We start from the raw sequence: 23,399 nt of genomic DNA, 5'->3' as shown, positions 1-23,399 counted from the left end.
CATTTAAATCCTTCAGAGGATGTAATTTTCCTTTGTCCCACTGAAAGTAATCAAATAGATTTAAGATTGAGCAAATCATTCAACCAACTCAGTTCCAGGGCTTGTCCCAAATTTATTAGGATATGATATATTAAACATACAGTAAATAAGTACACTATAAAGGACTGATTTTTATCTACAAGCAATTATTTCCCTGGAGATCAGCTATATAATGAACATTCCTTCCAGAATGCATCCAGATGCTTTTATTAGTTCTAACCCAAGCTAATTATGATAGTGCATTATCAAGAGCCTTCTCTCACGCCATGCAAGCAACATAACCTTCCAAGATAATGAAATGCAATATTCTGCAACTTCTCCTATAGGGAAGCGTCTCCTGAAATTAATGTAAATTAGCAATGGAACCCAAGTCGGGTTTTTTTTTTTTTTACTAGAAATGACTTTGCCCCAGGGACTCTATAATGATATTAAATGCCTGCAATTAAGGGGATGTACTTTCTAATAGAAAGTGAATGGCTCAGCCATAAAAAGGTGGCAATCCTTACTATTTACCTAGAAAAGGTTACCATGGTGTCTCAAAAGATTTGACATTCAACAAATGACAAATCTGCAGTCATTTACTTCTCTGGGAAGAAGGTCTACTTCTTGATGTCAATGGGATTTACTTTCAAATATCCTCAGCTAAATATGTCATTTTCATTGTGCACATAATAAACTAGTATATGAAATACTTCATGTTACACCCGATAGTAGATAATAGCAGATAATAGAACAGTGAGCACACTGTCTCAGATTTGTTCACATAGGCATCATCAACAAACTAAGATGAGGTTAATATGACACATCCACAGTCATATTAGGAGGCAGGTTCCATCCGGATGTACTTGTGCCCAAGATCGGATGGAAGTTTATAAGGCACAAGATTCGCATCAGGATGTGACGATACAAATTCTGTCATCCTGCACCCCCCCCAAAAAAACCCCTCCTATCAATTAAACTAACCCACTTAGTATAGGGTAAAACAGATCTGGACAAGATGCAGAAAAGAACAAAGGATTTGGGTGAGATGGTATTTGTTTTTCATTTGGGGGAGGCAGAGGAATGGAAGAGACTGCAGACGGCATCCAGAGATTAACAAGGACTTTATGGAAGGTCAGACAACTAATCTGAAAATGAATGGAACATAAGCATAAGAAGTTACGTTCTTGGCAAAGTTAGAGGTTTACAAGAAAGAGCAAAGCAGATTAGGAAAAAGAACAGTAAAATATATCTGAATCTCTTTTTTTTTCTTTCTTTCTTTCTTTTTCTCTCAGTAAGCAAATTGATTTGCTCAGTGAGCCTAAAAGGTTCTAGGAGAAGACAGAGACACAGAGAACGGAGCAACTATTCCTCACCAGGCAATCCAATAGGCAGGATTTTCAAGGATAGTATTTATTGGCAAACTAATCACACTGGTATAAAAATAGCTTGTCACTCTAATCATTGCATTCTTTCTCTTCCAGCCAGAGGTGGGATTCAGCCAGTTCGGACAGGTTCGGACGAACTGGTTGTTAAATTTTTGTGAAGTTTGGAGAACCAGGTAATTGCACCACTGGCTGGCCCCGCCCACCCCGCCCTGTGTCACCCCAGTCCCTGCTTATCTCGCCTCTCCCGCCTTGGCCACGGCATAGCAGCTGATGCTCTTTGGCTCCCTTGCTCGTTAGCTCACTTGCCTCAACCACATGGCCCTGGTGGCCCAGCCCACTTGCCTACCTTCACCCCAGCCTCCCATGCAGCCCAGCTCCATGCTGAGCTTTCCTTCACCATTCTCCACTGCCTACCATGCGGCCCAGCTACTTGCCTGCCTGGTGAGCCTTCCTTCGCCTCTTTGCCAGTGCATATGGCTTGCTGCCGCTGCTTCTTTGCCGGTGGTGCTGGCAAAGAGGCAGAGGGTGCAGGCCATTCGCATGGCAAAGAGGCTGCAGCTGCAGGCCGTTTGCACTGGCTAAGAGGCTGTGGCTGCAGGCTGTTCACGCTGGCAAAGAGGCAGTGGGTGCAGGCCATTCGCACTGGCAAAGAGGCAGCAGTGCTGGTGGCAGACCACTGTCTAGGGGCAGAGTCGTGCTCAGCTGTACCAACAAAGGCCGGAACTAGCCGCCCACCATTTCCTGCTGCAAAAATATTTTTAAAAACCCTGACTGTCAGGCGGTAAGACCCAAGAAGAGATGAGGATCACTGTTGCTGTTGCTGCACAAAGGTAACTCTAAATCTCTGGCCATCGCCACCACTGCTTCGGCCTGCCTGCACTGTCCTACTTTACCATGAGTGACATCGAGTTGGCCATGCCCACTCAATCACGACACTCCCCCCCCACAGCCATGCCCACCTGGTCATTAGGAAGAACCGGTTGTTAAATTAGTTGGATCCCACCACTGTTTCCAGCTTTGTCCATTTATAAAAAGAGAGCTGCAAAATTATTTGACGGAGCAGAACCAGAAAGTCTCCAAACTGCCTTGAAATCTCCCAGAAACTGTTTGAAAGACTAACTGAAAAGATTCAGTTTGAATATTTGATTCGGGAGATGATTTCAGCAAATTCCTTTTCAATGAAATCACTTCTTTAAAGCTCTGCACAAACCTAATAGTTATCCTCAATTAAAGAATACTTAGCCCAGGACTTTCTTCCAGTACCAGAACCAAATGGAGTTTCTAAGCCTTATGTATTTTTAAAAAATGCATTGGCTTAATTGTGGTATTCTTACAGCAGGTTAATTTAAAATGTGTTGAATGGGAAAAGAAAAAAAAAAGGTAGCTGATATTGTTATCCCATCAGGGATTAGAAATTTATATGATCCCTTGCATATCACTGCAGGCAATCACAATATTTGCACAGGATATTTAAACCACTGATGGCTGATCCTGTTGCCTAGCCTGTACTTATCCAGCAGAGGAGAATCTTACCAACTCACTTGATAATGTTTCACTTCAAGTTGCTCTTGCTATTAAGAAGTGCTTCCTAACTTTCAATCAGAATCTGCCTTCTCACAGCTTATTATATAAACTGTGTTATTTACGGGACCGCCTGCTACCACCCACCAACCAGTACGCTCCCATAGAGAGGGGCTCCTCCAGGTGCCGTCGGCCAAACAATGTCGACTGGCGGCCCCAGGGGGAGAGCCTTCTCTGTGGGGGCACCTACTATCTGGAACGAGCTCCCCCCGGAGATACGGAGGATCCCGGATCTGCGTACCTTCCGTCATGCGCTCAAGACTTTCTTATTTCATCAAGCTGGCCTGACCTAAGTTTTTCCCCTTTCTAAATGGAAATTTTAAATTTGGTTTTAAATTATTGGGGTTTTAAATTTGTTCAGCCAAATTATTTAATTCATTTTTATTCTATTTTAAATTTTGTATTTATATGTTTTATTCTATAGCTGTTCACCGCCCTGAGTCCTTTGGGAGTAGGGTGGTATACAAATTCAATAAAATAAAAATAAAATAATAAATTATATGTCATGGGATTAATTTATTTTTACTACCGGTTCTGAGGGTGTGGCTTGGTAGGCATGGCATGGCATGGCTTGGTGGGTGTAGCAGGGGAAGGCTACTGTAAAATCTCCATTTCCACCCCACTCCAGGGGAAGGTTACTGCAAAATCCCCATTTCCTCCCAATCAGCTGGGACTCGGGAGGCAGAGAATAGATGGGGGCGGGGCCAGTCAGAGGTGGTATTTACCGGTTCTCCGAATTACTCAAAATTTCCGCTACCTGTTCTCCAGGTGCTGAAACCCATCTCTGTCATGCACTCTAGGATGTCAGATATTGTCTTGTTTCTTCTTCTGGATGATTCCCTTTAAATAATTGAGGAATGCTATAATCTCTCTCCTTAGTTGTCCTCCCAACCAAGTAACTTTGCCCAGTCCCCCTCAGTCTCTTCATTTAAATTAGTTTCTGGTTCTCTCTTCTTTTTTAACCTTCTTTCCATCCTTTACTTTAGTTTCTTTGACTCCCAGCATAGGAACCAAGTAGAGCTGGAGCAATGCAGTATACAGAACTATTAATTTTCTATTATTTGAAAATTACATTTTTATTTATGTTGCTTAAATTGCATTTGGGGTTTATTTTGGCAACCCAAAAGCATGTTCAGCTAATTTAAATTCAGCTTGTCATTTTAATCTCAAAATCCTTTTCACACATAACCTGCCAACTATTGGCATGTTCTGTGCATGTGATCAATTTTTCCAAATGAACAACATACATTTGGGCCTATTAATTGATACCTTTTTATTCTCAGCACTTTTCTCTAACCTATATTCCAATTCCAATTTCATCTATTCCTGATATGCAAGATACAAGATGTAGATATATACCATCTAGTGGCTTGAACATATAAATGCAGCCATTTGAGGTATCGGACAAATACCAATTTGACTACAATTCTGCAAAAACAAAGAAAAAAAGGAAGAAAAAAAAGAGTTCCTATTTCACTCTGCATATGGTGAATAATTGCTGTATTGAAGCTATTTGTTTTCCTTCATCCATGTGACCATTAGCAAATCTAGTCTTATTATTCAGTATGCCAAGATGTCATAACAAGCACAGATGAAAAGATGAAATTACATGACAATATTGGTGTACTGGCAAGGGAAACATACCTTTTTCTGCTAAATCTTTCCACCTGTCTTTGTTTTCCTGTATGTTCTGGAATAGGTTGTCCTTAAAGCTTCTTAAATCCACCATTGCCAAAGCGTTTTCCGAGCAGGTCCCACCAACACATGCAGCATTTTTTATACTGATCTTTTTGTGTATATCACTGCTGGTACTTCCTGTACTATTTTCACTACAAAGACGGGAAAAAGTTTAATTAGAATTAAGATGCCTTTACTGCCTGGAAATACAAAAGCAGAGCAATTTTGGTATACTCCAAAATGTTGCATTCCTTCAGAATACAGAATTCAACTAAATTGGGATCAATTCATGCATTCTCATGATGTGCACATTGTACAGCAACCAATTTATGCCAATTTCATTTTAAATCGTATTTTATTCCAATTTCATTTTAAATTGTATTTTATCCAATTCCATTTTAAATTGTTTTTATCAGATTTTAGTAATAGTTTGTGTCTGGAACTCTGCACTTTGATATGGCCCAAGGGCTAATCAATAAAGTAAAGTAAAGTACAGCAACCATTCTAACATGTTTCCCTCTAAAGATGGAAATTCTGTGAGCTTTAAGTAATGTGGACAGGGGACTACAAATGGAAAAGGCTAGTTTAGAAACAAGCCTCAGTGATTTCAATGATACTGATTTCCAGGAAAGAATATAAAGCACTGAAGCTTAAATAAACTGGATTAGATAAGTCATAAATCATAAGTTTATTTGTCAAGCATATATAAGATAACAGGTAAAAGTATAAACATAATTTGAATACATGAAAGGAGTAAGTAAAAAGGAATATTAGGACAGGCACGCTGGTGCACTTATGCACACCCCTTACAGACCTCTTAGGAATGGGGTGAGGTCAACAGTAGATAGTTTAAGGTTAAAGTTTTTGGGGTTTGGGGAAGAAACTACAGAGTCAGGTTGTGCATTCCAGGCATTGACCACTCTGTTACTGAAGTCATATTTTCTGCAATCGAGTTTGGAACGGTTTACCTTGAGTTTGTATCTATTATTTGCTCATGTATTGTTGTGGTTGAAGCTGAAGTAGTCATTGACAGGTAGAACATTGTGGCAGATAATTTTATGTACTACACTTAGGTCAGACTGAAGTCAGTGTAGTTGTAAGCTGTCTAAGCCCCAAATTTGAAGTCTGGTGGCATAAGGTATTTTATTGTGGTTAGAGGAATGGAGGACTCTTCTCGTAAAATATCTCTGGACTCTCTTGATTGTATTTATGCCCGATAGGCAGTGCGGGTTCCAGACAGATGAGCTATATTCAAGAATTGGTCTAGCAAATGTTTTGTATGCTCTAGTTAGTAGTACAACCTTACCAGAGAAGAAGCTAAGCAAGATTAGGTTAACAACTCTTAATGCCTTTTTGGCAATGTTGTTACAGGGGGCTCAGGCACTTAGATCATTAGAAATGAGTACTCCAAGGTCCTTGACAGAGTGAGGGTCATCTACAAGGTCATGTCCATCTAATTTGTATTTTACGTTTTGAGTTTTTTTGCCAATGAACTAAAGCATCTGCTAACTCCTGTGTAGTCCTTTCCCCCTTTAAAATGGAGCAGAGGTATTCATTTTAAAGGTATTTCATGATATCAAATCAAAACATTCACCTTTGACTTCAGATGATAACAGATAACGTATCTGAAGCCAATGTTTATGGTATTACAATAAGAGGGGAAATAATCCACACAATAAAAAAGATTTTTCTGCAATTTGCTCAGGATGAGAAAAATCAGATTATATGCGAGTCCCAATCCCTCCTTTAATATTTTCTACCTAACAATTTATATGTAAACATTCTACTCTACAATAAGCAAAACCAGAATAAACAACACATCTTGTTTTTTGTCTTTCATACATTCAGTTTCCAACTTGAATAGAATACAATCCCTATAGATAACAATGTGCAAATATTGCCATTAGATGGCAGTACTATATCAGGATCATTGCAGTTTCTGAAAATTAAAATAATTCAGGAGGAAAACGAGAAAAAACAAAACCCAAAACCTCAAACCTTGGTTCTGTCACAAAGGTAGGACTTTCGGATTTGGATGCTTCCTCTATAAGAGGAAAAACTATTTTCTCCATGGAGTCAGTAAGAAGAGCAAATGTTGGTTTCACTATGAAATCAATGAAACCTGTAGAACAATAGAAAGGATGGGGTGAGGATAGACAACGTTTAGAGCTTCTTCAGTCAGAATGAAAATCTTGACATTGGCGATGTTAGCACTGGGGAAACTAAACAAGGATCAGTTTCAATCCATGGCAGGAGAGGAGAATACAGAAAGCACATCTGTGGGAATCCCCTGTAGGAAGTTAGCACCCACCCCTGTCTTAGAAGAATGAAATATTCTAGGAAATATTAAAAGGGCAGAAAAATTCCCCTAAAAAGGAGACAGAAACTCAGCCCCCCCTCTTGGTAATGGGCCATTAAGGCCTGGACCAGTCTATTCTACATAATAAAGAGCAACCAATCAAGATACTCTTCCTGTGCCCCAGGAAGTTCAAAGCCAGAGAGGGTATAAAACCCAGGGACTCTCAGCATCTGTTCCCTTTTTCTTTGCCTAGGACCAAGAAACCCATGTGGTCCTGTCCATCATTAAACCATCTTTCCAAGCAGTCTCCATGTTTCCAGTGTCTTTCTTCCCACTTGGAACTGAACTCAGATGGATATTTCTTCCAACACCCCAATAACACCATTTATATAAGCAGGAAATACCTAGGACATTGTACGAATGGAAGAACACTGAGATCCAGTTAAGGTTTTGTGCAAGAAAAAAAGGAATGGCGAGACGGACCTCACTGATTTCTCCTGGCATTTGACAGATGTCTCCTCCCGACAATATTCTCCCAGAAATCTTTTGTGGGGGTGGGAGACCCAGGAAATAAAAAATAGCAAAACAAACCCAAATGCTGCCAGTAGCCAGAACTTCACTAGACATTGCCCTGGATTCAACCAATAAGTTCTTTGAAAATGGAAGCATTTTGTTTGTCCCAAAGGTGCTGTTTTTCAGGAGGCAGCTGGACTTTCTTGTTTTTCTTTGAAGATTTTTTGCTTCTCATCCAAGAAGCTTCTTCAGTTCTGACTGGATGGTGGGGAATGGAAGGATTTATATTCCTTGCAGATAGATGGTCATTAAGAGAGTCGTTGAGGCCACTTGGAAGTTTATCTGTGTCCTCAGGGTCATCTGAGTAGTGCAAATGGGTGTGGAGCCTTCCTGGCTACAGGATGTTTTCTGCCCTGTGTCCCTTTACTGTTGAAGATGGGCTCAGGCTGTTGGGGAGGAGTCTGTGTTACCTGCACAAATGGTTCCTGTAGTCTGAAACAGGGAGGAAAACATCCTGTAGCCAAGAAGGCTCCACACCCATTTCAGTGGTGGGTTGCTCCCGGTTCGCACCGGTTTGCAAGAACCGGTAGTAAAAATTTGTAGTAGTTCGAAGAACCGGTAATAACATTGGCTGGCCACGCGCCCAAACCGGTCCCCGGCCCGGTCGCCGGTCACTTACCCCGCCCACCTCATCATTTTTTTTTTACTTTTAAAAGCATTTTTTCTACAACCTCTTCAGCCGAAAAAATGCTTTTAAAAGTTAAAAAAAAAAAACCTCTGACGATCGTGCGGCTCAGCTGGGATCGTCAGAGGCTTTTAAAAGCATTTTGTAGAAAAAAAAATGCCTTTAAAAGCCTCTGGCGATCCCAGCTGACTTGCCTGATCGTCAGAGGCTTCTAAAAGCATTTTTTTCTGCAACCTCTTAAGGTTGTAGAAAAAATGCTTTTAAAAGTAAAAAAAAAAAAAAGTTGGCCACACCCACCATCACATTATCCCTCCACCAAGCCACACCCACAAAATAAGCCACGCCCACAGAACTGGTAGTAACAAATTTTAGAACCCACCCTTGACCCATTTGTACTGCTCAGGTGACCCTGAGAACATAGGCAAACCTCCAGGTGGCCTCAACGACTCTCTAAAAGAATAAAAATGACCAGCAGTCTGCAAGGAATATAAATTCTTGCGTTCCCCACCATCCAATCAGAGCTGAAGAAGTTTCTTGGATGAGAAGCGAAATGTCTTCAAAGAAAAACAAGGAAGTCCATCTGCCTCCTGGAAAAGCACCTTTGGAACAACCATGACCTGGATGACTGAGAATCTCCATAGACTTCATCTATCATTTTGTTTGTTCTGTCTGGCATGCTCTCTTAAGTGGGATTACTTGTATTTTGTTCATAGTGCACAGAAGAAGGGAGGTGTGAGAGAAAATGGGTAAACCAACAGAACGAGTTCAGCAGACGTGAATCTAAAATGGCATCCGATAGTTGCCTCCAACTTGATATACTTATGTTATTCTAAATGTAACGTGCTGTAGATCCAGGACTGTGATTTTTATGTTGACTCGCAACATAAAAGCTGAAAAAGAACTCAACCTTTTGTATTTACAGGTTTTCATTTTCTTAATCCAGTAATTATTCTGCAAGGTTTCTCTCTCTAAAAAAAAAGCACTGAATGAAGAAAAGCACAGAGTTGGCCCCTAACGATCAGGGTTTATTTCATTGTTACGTTTGTCCCTCAACTCAGCTAGTTTTTACGTTGGATCCCCCTTCTGCATGTTTCATCTGAAATGAATGCCACTGAATCCCATGATGCTGACTCTCAGATAACTCTGCTTTATGTTAAGCAGCATTTTGTTTGTTTGTTTGCAGGGCTTACAGGGAGTCCTCAACTTACAACCATTTGTTTAGCCAAGTTACAATGCCCCTGGAAAAAAATTTACAACCAGTCCTCACGTTTATAACTGTTGCAGCATGGTCATGTGATCAAAATTCAGGCACTTGGCAACCAACATGTATGTAACACAGTTGCAGTGTCCCAGGGTCATGTGGTTGCCATTTGTGACCTTCCCAGCTAGCTTCTGGCAAGCAAAGATATTGGCGGAAGCTGGATTTACTTAACAACTGCATGATTCACTTAAGTGCAGTGATTCGCTTAACAACGGTGGGGAAAAAAGGTTGCAGAATTAGGTGGGACACACTTAACAAACCATCTTGCTCAGCAGTGGAAATTCTGGTCCCAGCTGCGGTCGTAAATCAAGGGCTACTTGTATAAGGTTAAGGTCAACCCTGACTGCTCTTTAGAAGGCCAGATCCTGAAGATGAAACACAAATACTTTGGCCACCTAATGACCAATGAGAAGGAAGGACTCACTGGAGAAGAGCCTAATGCTGGGAATGATTGAGGGCAAAAGAAGAAGGGGACGGCAGAGAATGAGGTGGCTGGATGGAGTCACTGAAGCAGTCACCGTGAGATTAAATGGACTCCGGAGGATGGTAGAGGACAAGAAGGCCTGGAGGAAAATTGTCCATGGGGTCACGATGGGCCGGATCACCACTGTTGTGGCCCTTACGTGGCTGTGCAGCTAGTAGCTGATTCAGACAGTGAGGAGGCTGGTGTTATGATGCGCCAGCAGCCTGTGCAGCTGGCACTCGAGTCGGACAATGAGAAGGCTGGAGAAGATGTGGTGCCAGAGGCGGGGATTCAGCCAGGGCCTTCAGAACCTCCAGAAGCTCCCTTAAGTGAAGAGGATGAAAAGAAGAAGCCTCTTCTTGATGCACGGGCACGCAGATCTGCCAAAAGGCAGGAATGGCTCCTCAGGAGGAGGTCTTCTCGAGAGTAAAGCTTGGGGCTAATTGGCCCCTCCCTTAGCCTATTTAAGGAGGAACGCTGACTGAAGCAAAGTTGCAGGGAACAACTTAGTTCACATACCTTCGTGTCTTGTCTTGCTTATCTTATCAGCTTCCTGCAAATTGCTTCTGGGCATTCTGCCAACCATAGTAAGCTTTCAGTTATTATTCTTTGAATTCTTGGCGGCTGTTAATGCAATTAATTAACAGCCGTTGTTGTAAAAGACTGGTTTACTTAGTAAACTAAGGTTTGAATGGACTGTGTGTGCTGCGTTTTTTGGGGTCCATAGCTGGGGCAGAACAACCACTTCGTAACTAACAACAACAACAAAACTGTGTACAAATTCCCCACTATGCAATTGAGGTTCAAATACATACAATTAAGTGAACCAGAAACTAAAAGTATTCCTATGGCAATGGAAGGCATGACTAAAGGCATTAACCATGGTATAGAAATGCCCCTCTCCAGGAGAAAGCCGTGACACCAATCCAGTTTGCTTGATTCAATGGAATGACCAGGTTGCCACCAGCTTCTGAAAAGCCAGGAGAGGGAACAGTCAGTTTGCACACTGGGAGTATGCTGTTCCAGAGGAGGAAGTAGTAGTTTGGAAGTCATGTTTCCTTGGCTCTGAAAGATGACAACTTCAAATTGAGAGAAATATATGAAAGAACATAGTCTGTCGTGAGAGGGGAACAATGAACCATTCAGAGAGGAGAAAAGATTTCTCAGTCATGAGAAGGAGGAAAACACAAGAAAGAAACTTAAAGGGGCCCTGCCTTGATTGTCTTTGGCATAAGATATGGTAGAGAAAAACTTTGACAAGCTTTCAAGATGATATACAATGCCTACAATAATTTTGTAAAAATGAAATCCTTGCTTCTTTTGTTTCATGACCTTGCTAATCTTGTAGTTCTGACAGATACATAGCAAACCAAGTTGGATTTTATTGAGAGAAGATGGTTCTGCAAATATGCATGCCTCCAACCCTGAAGGGATTTAAAGTGACAAATAGCACCTTGAATTGCACCTGCACACCAAGCGGAAATAGTTCAGCTCTCGGAGTAAAAGTGTTACATGAGCCCCTCAGGGAGTACCCACCTCAAGTGGCTGCATTCTGGACTAGCTATTGCTCCCAAACGCTGTTTTCAAAAACAGCCCTACATAAACCACACTACAATAGTCATCAATCAAGTGGTGACAAAGGCATTAGTGACAGTGAGTAATGCCTGCCATTTCAGGAATAGATGGAACTGAGTGAAGACTTTCTTGGCCATATCTGTCAGCTGTTCAAGCAGAAGTTGTAAATCTAAGAAGACCTCCAAACTGCAAATCTGGAGGAATGCAACCCTGTTTAAAGTAATGATAGTATCTCACTGGAAATAGCTATTCTCTGAACTCAGAACCACGCTGTCTTCCTGCAACTGAGCCTCAACCTGTTCCACCCCATCCAGACAGCTTTCAAGCACCTGCATAGCACTTCAGCAGCATCACTCAGCCGGGATCAAGATATCCAGTTGGGTATCATCAGTATACCAGTGGTCCCAACAATCTCATCCAAAAGCTTTATGTAGATGTTGAATAGTACCATGTTTCCCTGAATATAATACCTGGTCTTATATTTTTTTTGCCACCAGGTCTTATTTTTGTGGGATGTCTTCACAACAGCTGCATCGAAGCCACATCCAGCAGGAGCCTGCTGCTGGTCCACTTCTTCTGCGGCCACTTGCCACCTCTGGCACATGGTCCCCACTCCCTGGCCTCCATTTTACCCTCAGAGGCCTTCAAGAAAGGCCTCTGCAGCTGATAAAAGAGCTCTGGATTGATCTAAAAGAGCTTTCTGGAAGGTTTCTGATGGCAAAATGGAAGCCAGAGGGCATCACATTCATCAATCTGGAGCCTGTTTCTCAGCTGCAGAGGCCTATCCTGAAGGCCTCTGATGGTGAAATAGGGTCTGGGGGTGATGTGGGCAAACGGCGGCAAATGGCCACAGAAGAAGTGGGCCAGCAAGACGAGGCAGGTGTCGGGGTGTGCGAGGCCTGGCTGCAACTGTCTGAAGGTAAGGAGCTCAACTCCCCCATCCCAACCCTTGCTTGATTTTTACCCATGTGCCTCACCCTACCCCATGCAACCAGGAGCAACGGAGTAGGTGGGGTCTTAACTAGGGATTATTTTGGGGGTAGGGTTTATATTGGATGCACGTGTAAAAATCAAGCTAGGGCTTACTTTCGGGGTAGATTAGATTGTATTTTCAGGGAAACACAGTAGTAAAGAATATGTAGACCCCAATTAAGGTGTCTAGGGCTTGAGCTGTCCTCCCGTACAACAAACAACTAAATCCATCTCTTTGGGAAGGAGTAGAACCATTGCAATATAATCTCCTCCCCCCACCTAAATTATTGGAAATGGCTCAGAGGTTTAACTGATTGTATTGAAAACCATAGAGAGATTAAGCAACATTAGAAGGGGCACATTAGTCCTATCCCGTTACCACCAGAAATCACCAGTAAGTGCCTTTGTGCTGATTCTAAGCCTGGAACATGACTGAAATGAATTCAGATAATTTCGACTTGAGCATCTGAAGCTTTATGTGATTGGATTTATATTTGAAATGACTCTTTATTATGTGTTGCTGGTGTGATTTGACAACATGTTGGCAATGTTCTGTCAGATTAGTGAATGAAACAAGAAATAACCCTTGGAGACAGAATTCAGCCCACGGCTCTTATATGGCAATACTGAACAATGCACTTGTGTTTCTTGTCTGGTCTTCATTTTATTTAAAAGAAAACATTTGTCAAAGCACTAAAGTATGTTTCAGTAAGAGCCTAACAAGGAAAAAGATAAACTCAACATAGAATGGTACATAGAATGGTACGTTCTATGTACAGATTTTACATCCTCTTGATATATGTCAGCTCCGCAAGGTAACCCAGACATGAAACACATCCAGATGAGTTAATGACATTAATAGAATCTTGAAAGTCTGATGGTACAAATTTTCTGCTATCTTTTTTACAGTCTAACATGGGTTCCTTTCAGTGTCTCTTCTCTATTAAGAATCTGTGGGCTATGCCCTTTCTTATCTGACTGTTCCTTTGGCAACCTCTTCCTCTTGTCTTCCAAGGTCATTGCATCATGCTAAATAAATGTCCCATTAAATATAGCATTACAAATTGATAAGGAGTAGGGAAGTACTGCACTCCTGGGGCATCTGAAGCACTTTTTATTCATTGTTTTTGAAGCATCTATAGCCCTAGTCTATACAAATATATCCCAGAACCAAGCCATGGGATACACCATGGTCCAGAAGTAATCAAACATTTTATGGATCAATTCAAAAAGAAGCATGCTACCTTGAAAACAATTCTTATGGAGGACTGTTAGGAAACTGATGGAAACATACGGAAAATGTTTTCTTCATCTAGAAAGGGATAATTATAGTACCAATAGAATGCCTTTAATGTGATAAATATGTTTATGGTAATGTAAAATCTTGTTTAATAGAGGTCTTCTATTCCAACCCCCTGCTGAAGTAGGAGATTCTATACCATTCTGGACAAAAACAAGCTATTATTTGTTATAAATGAAGGCATATAAATGTGTGCCAAGATAAGGATGCAGGATTCTTGGGATCAGAAGTTTAGTCTTTTAAGCTTTTGGACTCATGCTGGAGCCCATCCTCAGGAAAGAGGCTCAGAGGTTTCCTGAGGATGGGCTCCAACATGAGTCCAAAAGCTTGGAAGACTAAACTTCTGATCCCAGGGACCGACTCAGATTGGATCCTGCAATTACTAAACTAAACTAAAAAATTAGTTTCTTCATATGCATTAAGAATTGGTCATGTATTTTCCAAAACATGTTGGGAAGAATAAAGAATAAAGAAGTTCTGCTCTCTGCTTTATTTGTCTTTGTTTTGTGACTTGGTGTCTATCCTCCCTACAAGAACAGAAGCTAGAAAAGACTATGGAGAAAAGTGGCTCATGAAACAGCTTTTTATAGGAAAGGAAGCCACACTTCTTTGTGAACCAGCATTAAGCCACAATATTTATACATTTGCAATATTTCCTTCTCTCACATCACTGATTCACCCATATAACCAGTGGTGGGATTCAGCCAGTTCACACCAGTTCAGGAGAACCGGTTGTTAACTTTCTGGACAGTTTGGCAAACTGGTTGTTGGAAGAAATCATTAGGGCAGAGAACCGGTTGTTAAATTACTTGAATCCCACCACTGCATATACCTGTGACTGAGAGCTAATCTTGATAACATCCAACGGGTAATGTAACTACCTAGACACATGACAGAGTCTGAGTCACTGCCATAAAAATGAACTAAGAAAGGGCACTGATCAGAGGTGGGTTTCACATATTTTTACCACTGGTTCGCCCCGCGCGCACACGCTCGATTTGTGCTTGCCTTCCGCACATGCACCCGGTCTTCTGTGCATGCACTTTGCTCACACCTTCCGTTCATGTGCCCGCCCTTGACAACATGGCTAAATAGGATAGCACAGCACCAGGGTAGGTGGGCGAGCGGGCCCACCCGCAATCGCCGCTACCGGTTGGCCCAAACTGGTCCGAACCGGCTGAATACCACCACTGGCACTGATAGTCACTTGTGAATGAGAAAGGTACACTGTGAAGCCCCTTCCTCATTTACACCAGCAGTGGTGCAAAAGAATTGAGAAAACAAGCAGCGATCCCAAAGCACTAGTTAAAAAGTCTATGAATCCTCTATGTAATTTTTCCAGTGATGCTATTCTCCATGAGCAATGCATATTGAAAAATAGTTGGGGACTGACCTGCTTAACAAAGCCAATCGGGTTTTGTCAAGCATTTCTTTCTTTCATTGTAAGACTTTTTTTTTTTTTAATTTAAGAAACCAGCCCTTACCTATTTGGGACTGTGCTACCATGGTGGATTTCCGGTCACAGAGAGGAGAGAATGGTAGCCCCAGCTCTGCCTCTTTGTCTCCCTAAAGTCAGGGGAAGAAAACATACGATTCTCAAGATATAATTGAAAGTAAGTCAAAGTAAAGTCAAAGTGAAAGTAAGTGTGAACATTCAGCCATTACAACTATGTACTTATGTTCCTAAGTATTTAAAAACCAAACACCTGCCAATACAACCCTAGGTAAGAAATAAAAGGTACACAAATGGGCAAGGAAGCCTGTCCTTTTTCATTGCTTGCAGTAGATACTCTTTTTTTTTTAAATTATTTTTTAAAACATAAATATAAAATACATCTTTTCAAAATGAAGCATTGATCTGGTCATAAATTGGTACAAATCACTAACAAATCTTAATTTTCAATTAACACAACTTAATGTTTTACTCAATTATTTCCCTAAATTCTGTCTATTTAACAGTGCCGTTATCCCAAAAACCCGTTACTTAAATCTTTAAATCCTAACCAAATATCCTTCATTTTTCTTTTTCTTTTTACTTAGATGAATGTATTTTAAAAATATAAATCATTACAATTATTATAAGCATTTAAACAATGTTTTAACTGTTGCTCCCAATATAATCATCTTCATTGCTGTTTATCCCATTATCACCCTAATTTTAATTATTAATCCCAATATAATCATCTTATTTTTACCGCTAATCCTAACTGTTTATCCCAACACATCATCTTCATCTTAATCATCATCTTTTACTGTTAATCCCAGCATATTTTTCTTTATTTTAACTGTTTAACCCATCATAATCATTTCATTTTTACTGTTAATCCCAGCATAATCCTCCTTGTTTTTGCTGTCATACCCAGCATAATCATTTTTGTTTTTTGCTGTTAATCCCAGCGTAATCATCCTAATTTTACTGTTAATCCCAGCATAATCATTTTATTTTTACTGTTAATCCCAGCATAATCATCCTTGTTTTTGCTGTTAAACCCAGCATAATCATTTCATTTTTACTGTTAGTCCCAGCATAATCCTCCTTATTTTTGCTGTCATAGCCAGCATAATTATTTTTGTTTTTTTGCTGTTAAACCCAGCATAATCATTTTTATTTTGCTGTTAATCCCAGCATAATCATCTTAATTTTACTGTTAATCCCAGCATAATCGTCTTTTGTTGTTACCATCCATTTATACATTACTTATTCCCAGTTAATCATATTATCATTATCTTTTTTATGACAATTTAACGTTGAGACATAGTTCTTACTTCAAACACATCTTTGTATGCATTTATAAATCTCTTTTAACATAATTTATCTCTCTATATATTCTAATTTCCATCAGTATTTCAATTTTATATATCTATAACATATTCTTCTCATATTCCTATTCATCCATATTTATCTATAAGAACCTCCTTTTTATTACTACTATCCACCTATACATTGTTTTTCCATTTTTAATCACATTGTTTTAATCTCCTTTTCCTTTTTCCAGCCGTGTATACCTTATTTCTTCATGTAGCATATATTTCATTTCATTTTCAAATTCTTCAAATTTTGTCCTCCATGTATCATTTTAGTTCTTTTTCTTACTTTTATTCCGGATAAAATGTATCAAATTCTTCCTTCTCTTGTTTCTGTGCCAGATCCTTCTCTTATTCCTGCGCCAGTTTTTTAAGTTGCTATTATTCCAATTATAAGAGTTCCATTATAGTTTCCCTTTCTTTTCACCAAAGTCAAGCTGCCTGCAGACAAGAAGAAAAACCTCCTCCACAAAATCCCATGGGTATTATCTGTAGAGTTCACAATTTTCCATAACAAAAAACAAGTAACAATGTTCCTTTTTGAACCGGAAGGTGTCTCTCTACAATCCACAATTTCCATTAGTCATGCAAGTATTCATTTTGTTTCAATTATATAACAGTCCAACTTGATTACTCTTCTTCTTTTAATTTTAAAAATATCAAATCTTCTTCTTTTTTAAAGTCCAGCTCAAATTTTAAAACTCTGTCCAGTCTTTTCACCATGTCTCAAAATTTCGTTTTTTCAATTGGTTCTGTTCAAAAATTAGTTGTTTGTCGGGTCTTTGCCTCTTTAAAGTTATATTTTAAACTTTCCATTGCCCTTTGTTGTACAGCCGCTGTTTTATGGCTAGGGGGTCTTATGGTTAAAAATATTGCTCTAGCGTTGTTACAAGCCTGGGTTGGTTGTCACTCACCAACCCAAACTCTTTGCTGTTTCAAAGAGCTCCATTTCAATCCACTTTCCTCCTGCACATCTCTTAGTCCGGTTGTCCCAGCTTCATGGCAGCTGCCATGGCTGCCGCCCCCCGCCGCCGACTCACAGAGGGTTCCCTCTGACCTCTGAGGAATTTGCCTGTTCCTCTTGGTCGTCTGAGGCACCCCACTTTCTTCCCCGTCCCTGCAGGACGGTTCCGGTCCGAAGACCCATTGGCAGCGGTTCGGCAGCCAGGGTTTTCGCGGCGCTCATCAGAGCCCACTATTTCTCCGACTGTCTTGTCGCAACGCCAAACCGGAAGTCCCTCAGTAGATACTCTTAAACTGTATCTGTCATAGTGAATGATGGAACCTTTTGATTACTCAGGGTCTGGGGCTATATGTCCTTCAACGCACTCTCTTCAGTATGTCAACTGAGACTTTTGTTGTTGTTGTTTGTGTTCTATCAACTTCTGGACAAGGTAAATTCTCTGTGCCAGTGATGAAATCCAAAATTTTACTACCGGTTCTGTGGGCGTGGCTTGGTGGACATGGTGTGGCTTGGTGGGCATGGCAGGGGAAGGATACTGCAAAATCCCCATTCCCTCCCCACTCCTGGGGGAAGGATATTGCAAAATCTCCATTCCCACCCCACTCTAGGGTCAGTCAGAGGTGATATTTGCCAGTTCTCCGAACTACTCAAAATTTGCTCTACTGGTTCTCCAGAACCTGTCAGAACCTGCTGGATTTCACCCCTGCTCTGTGCCCTTACGATTATCAAAGGATTGATATTACAGCATTGGAAAGATAAATATATGACTCCACTTGTTCAATGGATTGATTATATTTGTGCAGATTGTTTATAATGCAGACTTGGTATGAGCAAGCATAATGAAATAAGGTACTAATTTGTACAAAGTATAGTATATACAATATATAGTATAGTAGAAGAATGATAGCTATATAAATGGATTAGAAATAAATGTTTACTTACTTGAATAATATTTAGATTCAATAAGTATATACAGAATTGTAACTGTTAACTGTCATAATGATGCATTATACTTCGTTTCTTTCTTTTTTCTGTCCCCCCCCCCCACTTTTTATGTGCTATTTATTTGAGAGTGTATGTATTTGCATTATTTTAGTGTTTTGCTTCTTTTCTTTTTCTGTTATTATCTGAAAAGCAATACAAATAAAATTTAAAAATCTTTTTTCTATTAACAGTGATGTCCTGACTGTTTGGTTACCATGTTTTAAAATTACAGTTTGATTTATATTTCCAGTCATAGTTTAACCAACTGGAATTTAATAATTGACTAAATTCCAAACTTGGTGTCTTCCAAGCTTTATGCTGCTTGGACATTCTGGGAATTGCTGAAAGCTGAATTAAACAATAATTTTGCATTTAATTGGGAATTTTGCCTGAAGGAAACTATGATTAAATATTAAACCTAGTGCACAAGGGAATGGAATACTAATTCCAATGACCAATACTAATTCCTGATTTAATAGCAATTGCTATATCTGCACCCTTTGAAACCTCACTGTGCTGGATTATAAAAATAATATGCACTGTTCCAAAATAAAAGAAAGGGTTTAGTTTGATTACTTTGGGACAAACAAATTGTCTAAAGGGTTTCTTTTGGCACCTCCAAAAATCCCACCCATTTCTTAGAATCTGAGTGTGAGTACAACCACTTCACAAAACAGTTCAAAGGACTGTATTTTTCTTCATGCATCCTTGCAAAGCTTTCTCCAGATATCTATCATCACACGGGAGATGAGTGGGAGATGGTCTTTTCAATCACAGAAGCCCGCCTGCCTTCCTGATCCTCAAATGTCAACTTTCAGATGCTGGGAAAAGGACTCTTTCACATTGAATGTCCAGGTTTGAACTGTTGTTTGCTCTTCATTTTGTTGTTTTGTTATGATTTCAATAATTTATGTCAATGTTATATAGAACATTACTTACATTTTTAATTGGCTATTAAAAGATTGGAGCAAAAATAGTTAAGAAATAAAATGGATGAAATGCCTGATCCTAACCACTGTGCTCTCAACACTTATTGAGTCTTAAGAGCTGTGATGGCGCAGTGGTGAGAATGCAGTATTGCAGGCTAACTCTGCCAACTGCCAGTAGTTCAATCCTGACCATCTTAAGCTTGACTCAGCCTTCCATCTTTCCGAAGTTGGTAAAATGAGGACCCAGATTGTTGGGGCAATGTGCTGCCTCTGTAAACCACTTAGAGAGTCCTGTAAAGATCTATGAAGTGGTATATAAGTCTAAGTGCTAGTGCTAGCTGCCATGGCTTGTGAAATGTTTATAAATACATTGGAGAGAAGTACCTGTCGAAAAAATTCTTCCATCAGGGCCTTTGTCCATCGGTAGTGCAGAACCCACAATTTTGATGGATGGCTGATGTCAGCAGCGTGGAGGATCAAGGCCATGGCTCGCACTTTGTCTATCCTGTCCATTGAAAGACATTTTTCTCATTATCTCTCTGCAAAGATAAGCACTGCTCCAGATTGAGGACGCCATTTAAACTACCAAGCCTTCTGCAGCTACAGAAGGAAGGATGAAGGAATGCCACTTACCCTTCTGTTTGCTGAAGAGTGTGCCTCATTGTCTTGATTTGCTGGAAATGCCCAGACATATCAGTAGATAAAACCATCTCAATAACCAGGTTGCGCAGTTCCCTGTGGGCAATCAAAGTGATTACAGTGGCATTAATTTTGTACTTAGGCACATGGATTGTACTGCATTGACTCATTTGTTTCTCAGAAGCAAAAACAACATTAGAAAAGAGGTAAAATTACCTGAAACAATAAACAGTAATCTGCAATTTTGTGCTAGACAGCTTTAAAAACATAACTTTAATACTACTATTATCTATATTTTTACTGCAAGTCTTTTCAAAATTGTGACCAGAGATTTAGATACAATGTGGGGTTGGATTTTTTTTTCTTTTCCACTATGGCAGTGAGCAGATTTACACATGGTTATAATTCTGCCATCATTATCTAAACATCTCACTGGATAACATAGACAGAAGCAACCAACAGGTCAGAAATGGGCAGTCTGTGCCTCCCAGTCCATGTCTAGCCCATGTTTATGGCCTGAAATTGGTTCTGTTAAATTTCCAGCAAAAAGAAAAGTAATTAAGCATGTTAAGGACTTAATAGAGGAATCATTTATAATGCTAAAAATCCCACCTTCCCTCCAAATGAAGAAACAATCTCCTCACTTCCTCACCCCCCTGCTGGTCCACCAAGTCGGAAAGCTTGGGGACCACTGTCCTACCATAAAGGGCTTCCTGTTGGAGAAGATCTCTCTAAGGTGGTAGAGGCAGTGGATGAAAGAGTACAGCAACCAAATTTGTAATAGAAATGTGTTTACATGGTACTCTGTGTGCGACAATCTTCCCCAAACACTTTGATTTGTCAATCATATTTTGGAAAGGAAATATTTTCTATGAAAATGGGGAAACATGTGCTGTAGCATCTGTCATTGATTAGTAACCGGCAACTTCCTTTCAATTAACTGTCCAGAGTACGTTTGCTTTATGACAATACGTTTTGGGTAATTTTATACTAGCTCATGCTACCTTGGATATGTGAATTCTTGAGCTGATCAGTAAGTAATACGAAGTGGCTTGATTTTAGAATATTCTAGGACCATGTATGTTCAGGAATATTTTTCCCAAGGTCATTTTTTTCTATACATTTTGAGAGGGAAAGGAAGTGCAATGTAACCAAATAGCATTTGGAGGAGGTTTCAGAGCAGAACTACCAGATTCTGTAACAGCTTTGTTCTCTATGCCATCCGTCTGGTACACTTGCAAGATTCGTTTTTCTCGCCATATACATGTATAAATCCGAACTAGACTGTGTTGTTTCTCTGTGTCATATAATATATGTGGGTATGTGGGTATATGCATAATATTTTTGTCATGCTTGTGTAATGTATATTGGAAGTGGTAACCATTTGAGAGCTGTATGCAACAAAATTTCATTTTAACGTATGACAATTAGTGTACATTTAAAGTGACAATAAAGTTATTCTAAAGTAAAGTTATTCTAAGCATTGGTAAATGAGATCTGGCAATGGATATCTGCAGAAAGTATAATTTCCCTCTACTTCCAGCCACAGATCTCTAGGAAAAAACTCAAAGGGTTGTCCTCTCCCACTTGTTTGTAATTGTTGTTGTTGCTAATGGTAGTGATGGTGTGTATTAGACAGTGGAAAATAAGACAGCATATCAACATATTCTAGCATCCCTTGCAAAAAAGAATCATGTCATGGATATACTCTGATTCAGAGCTGCCTGAATCTCATTCCCCATCTAAAAATCTCAGTTGTATCCTTTACTCCTGTGATTTTCTGTTTTTAAAATCCCCTCTTGGATAAGGTCAGCACAAAATCAATGTTTTCATTCATGGTGGCATTTAAGCACCGTTAAGCAGGGAGTCTTTAAGGAAGCTCCCTGCTGGAAAACCGACAGATTTCTGAATCAATGTTAAAAAAAAATAGTGAATTAAATAGATTGCTATTCCTAAATGACTGTGTGCAGCTATAGTAATTTATGGTTGAAATTTTGGTGTGTGCAACTATGCATGAGAAAGAGGGGTGTTGCAATGGAGGATAGGATGTAATGAAATCCTTTGGAATATTGTTACAAAATAATTCCTCTTAATCCAAACATTCCATTTACAATCTCTATCCTCTCCTACACTAATTGCAAATTTTTTTCTGCAGATGACCTTCTGCTTGTACCCTGAGGAATTGCAGTTAGCTATAACGGGAGGCTGCAGTTGAACATGCCATGACATTCACTGGGGATGTTAGAGAATTTCACTGGTTCTGTTTTTTTCAATGAACTGAACTAATTCACAGTTGTCATATAAATACATGGGATCAAATGTCATCATTTTTCAGACTGCGCAGCTCTCCAGATTGTGTGCAGCTGTTGGCTGAAAAGTGTATTTAAAATGAATTATTTACAGAAAAATGCATTTTTCATAGGAAAATCAAATCGATTTTCTTTCCCCAATGTTTTAAACTAACATTTAACTACATTGTAATGACAAACTCATCAGAAGACAGATGCTACAGAAAAAGAAAAATGCACTTATAAATCCATTTGTTATCTTAAGGATAAATATCCAATTTTAAACATCCATATTTATTATTTATATTACTGTTTTAAATTCTGTTTTAATTCTGTTTAGATTTCATGATAAACTTCTGGAATTTTTTTTTTTAATCTGGCAGAATAAAGGAGATGGAAAAGATATTTGTGCAGACATGTATAATCTACTAGGAATTGTTTTGTTGATATAACTAAAACATGGAGATTGAATGCAAATAAGTAAGTGTCTTACTTTCTCATCTACTGTTTTAAATTTCCAGCCAAAACTATTTCCTATACTTTAGAATATCATTGATTCAAAGAAAGATGCAGAGTAAAACCTTGATTTAATTGGCTATTTGGGAGAAGGAGGTTCTGTCCTTCCTGAGCATTTTTTAAATGCAAACTTCCTTCCCTGTAATTATTTATATCATTTATGTAATGACAGATTTACATGAATTATACATAAATGATTTCATTTGCATTATAATGCATAAACTGCATTATAAAAGAAGAAATGCATGATCCAGTTATGTAAATAATTTAAATTGGTGCAAATAAAATAACATTAATGTTATTTTAAATGCTTCATCCAGACATCTTTGGATGCAAGGGATTTATTTGTCTGTTATTCTGGGGTGTATCTGGATGGGAATGTTCCTTTTGCATCTGAAGTAAACCTAGCAGATAACAGTTACGATAAAATAATGAATGTCTTGTGTGTCATCATTTTACCTGTTTTGGGGGGAAATGAACAATAAAGTCACATTAGAATTAATTGAAACATTGTGTATTTCTTTTTCCAGTTTTATTAGAAA

At 39.4% G+C, this 23,399-nt stretch overlaps 1 protein-coding gene across 1 annotated transcript in view; it reads right to left on the bottom strand.

Annotated features, from left to right (window-relative positions):
- Nucleotides 1-23,399, bottom strand: part of PDE1A (phosphodiesterase 1A) — a 129,774-nt gene that overhangs the window by 5,013 nt on the left and 101,362 nt on the right. Inside the window, exons 9-13 of the mRNA XM_070946989.1 lie at nt 20,048-20,149; nt 19,799-19,919; nt 15,217-15,298; nt 6,663-6,786; nt 4,632-4,816 (exon numbers count right to left, since the gene is read on the bottom strand). Coding sequence (XP_070803090.1) covers nt 4,632-4,816; nt 6,663-6,786; nt 15,217-15,298; nt 19,799-19,919; nt 20,048-20,149 — 614 coding nt within the window. The remainder of the gene's footprint in view (nt 1-4,631; nt 4,817-6,662; nt 6,787-15,216; nt 15,299-19,798; nt 19,920-20,047; nt 20,150-23,399) is intronic.

This window comes from Pituophis catenifer, unplaced genomic scaffold (genome assembly GCF_029215685.1).
Source record: "Pituophis catenifer annectens isolate HBS135680 unplaced genomic scaffold, rPitCat1.0.hap2 SCAF_1, whole genome shotgun sequence".
In the NCBI taxonomy this organism is placed as follows: Eukaryota; Metazoa; Chordata; class Lepidosauria; order Squamata; family Colubridae; genus Pituophis; species Pituophis catenifer.
Note: the sequence above shows the minus strand (reverse complement) of the source record. Positions and strands in the feature narration are given on the sequence as shown.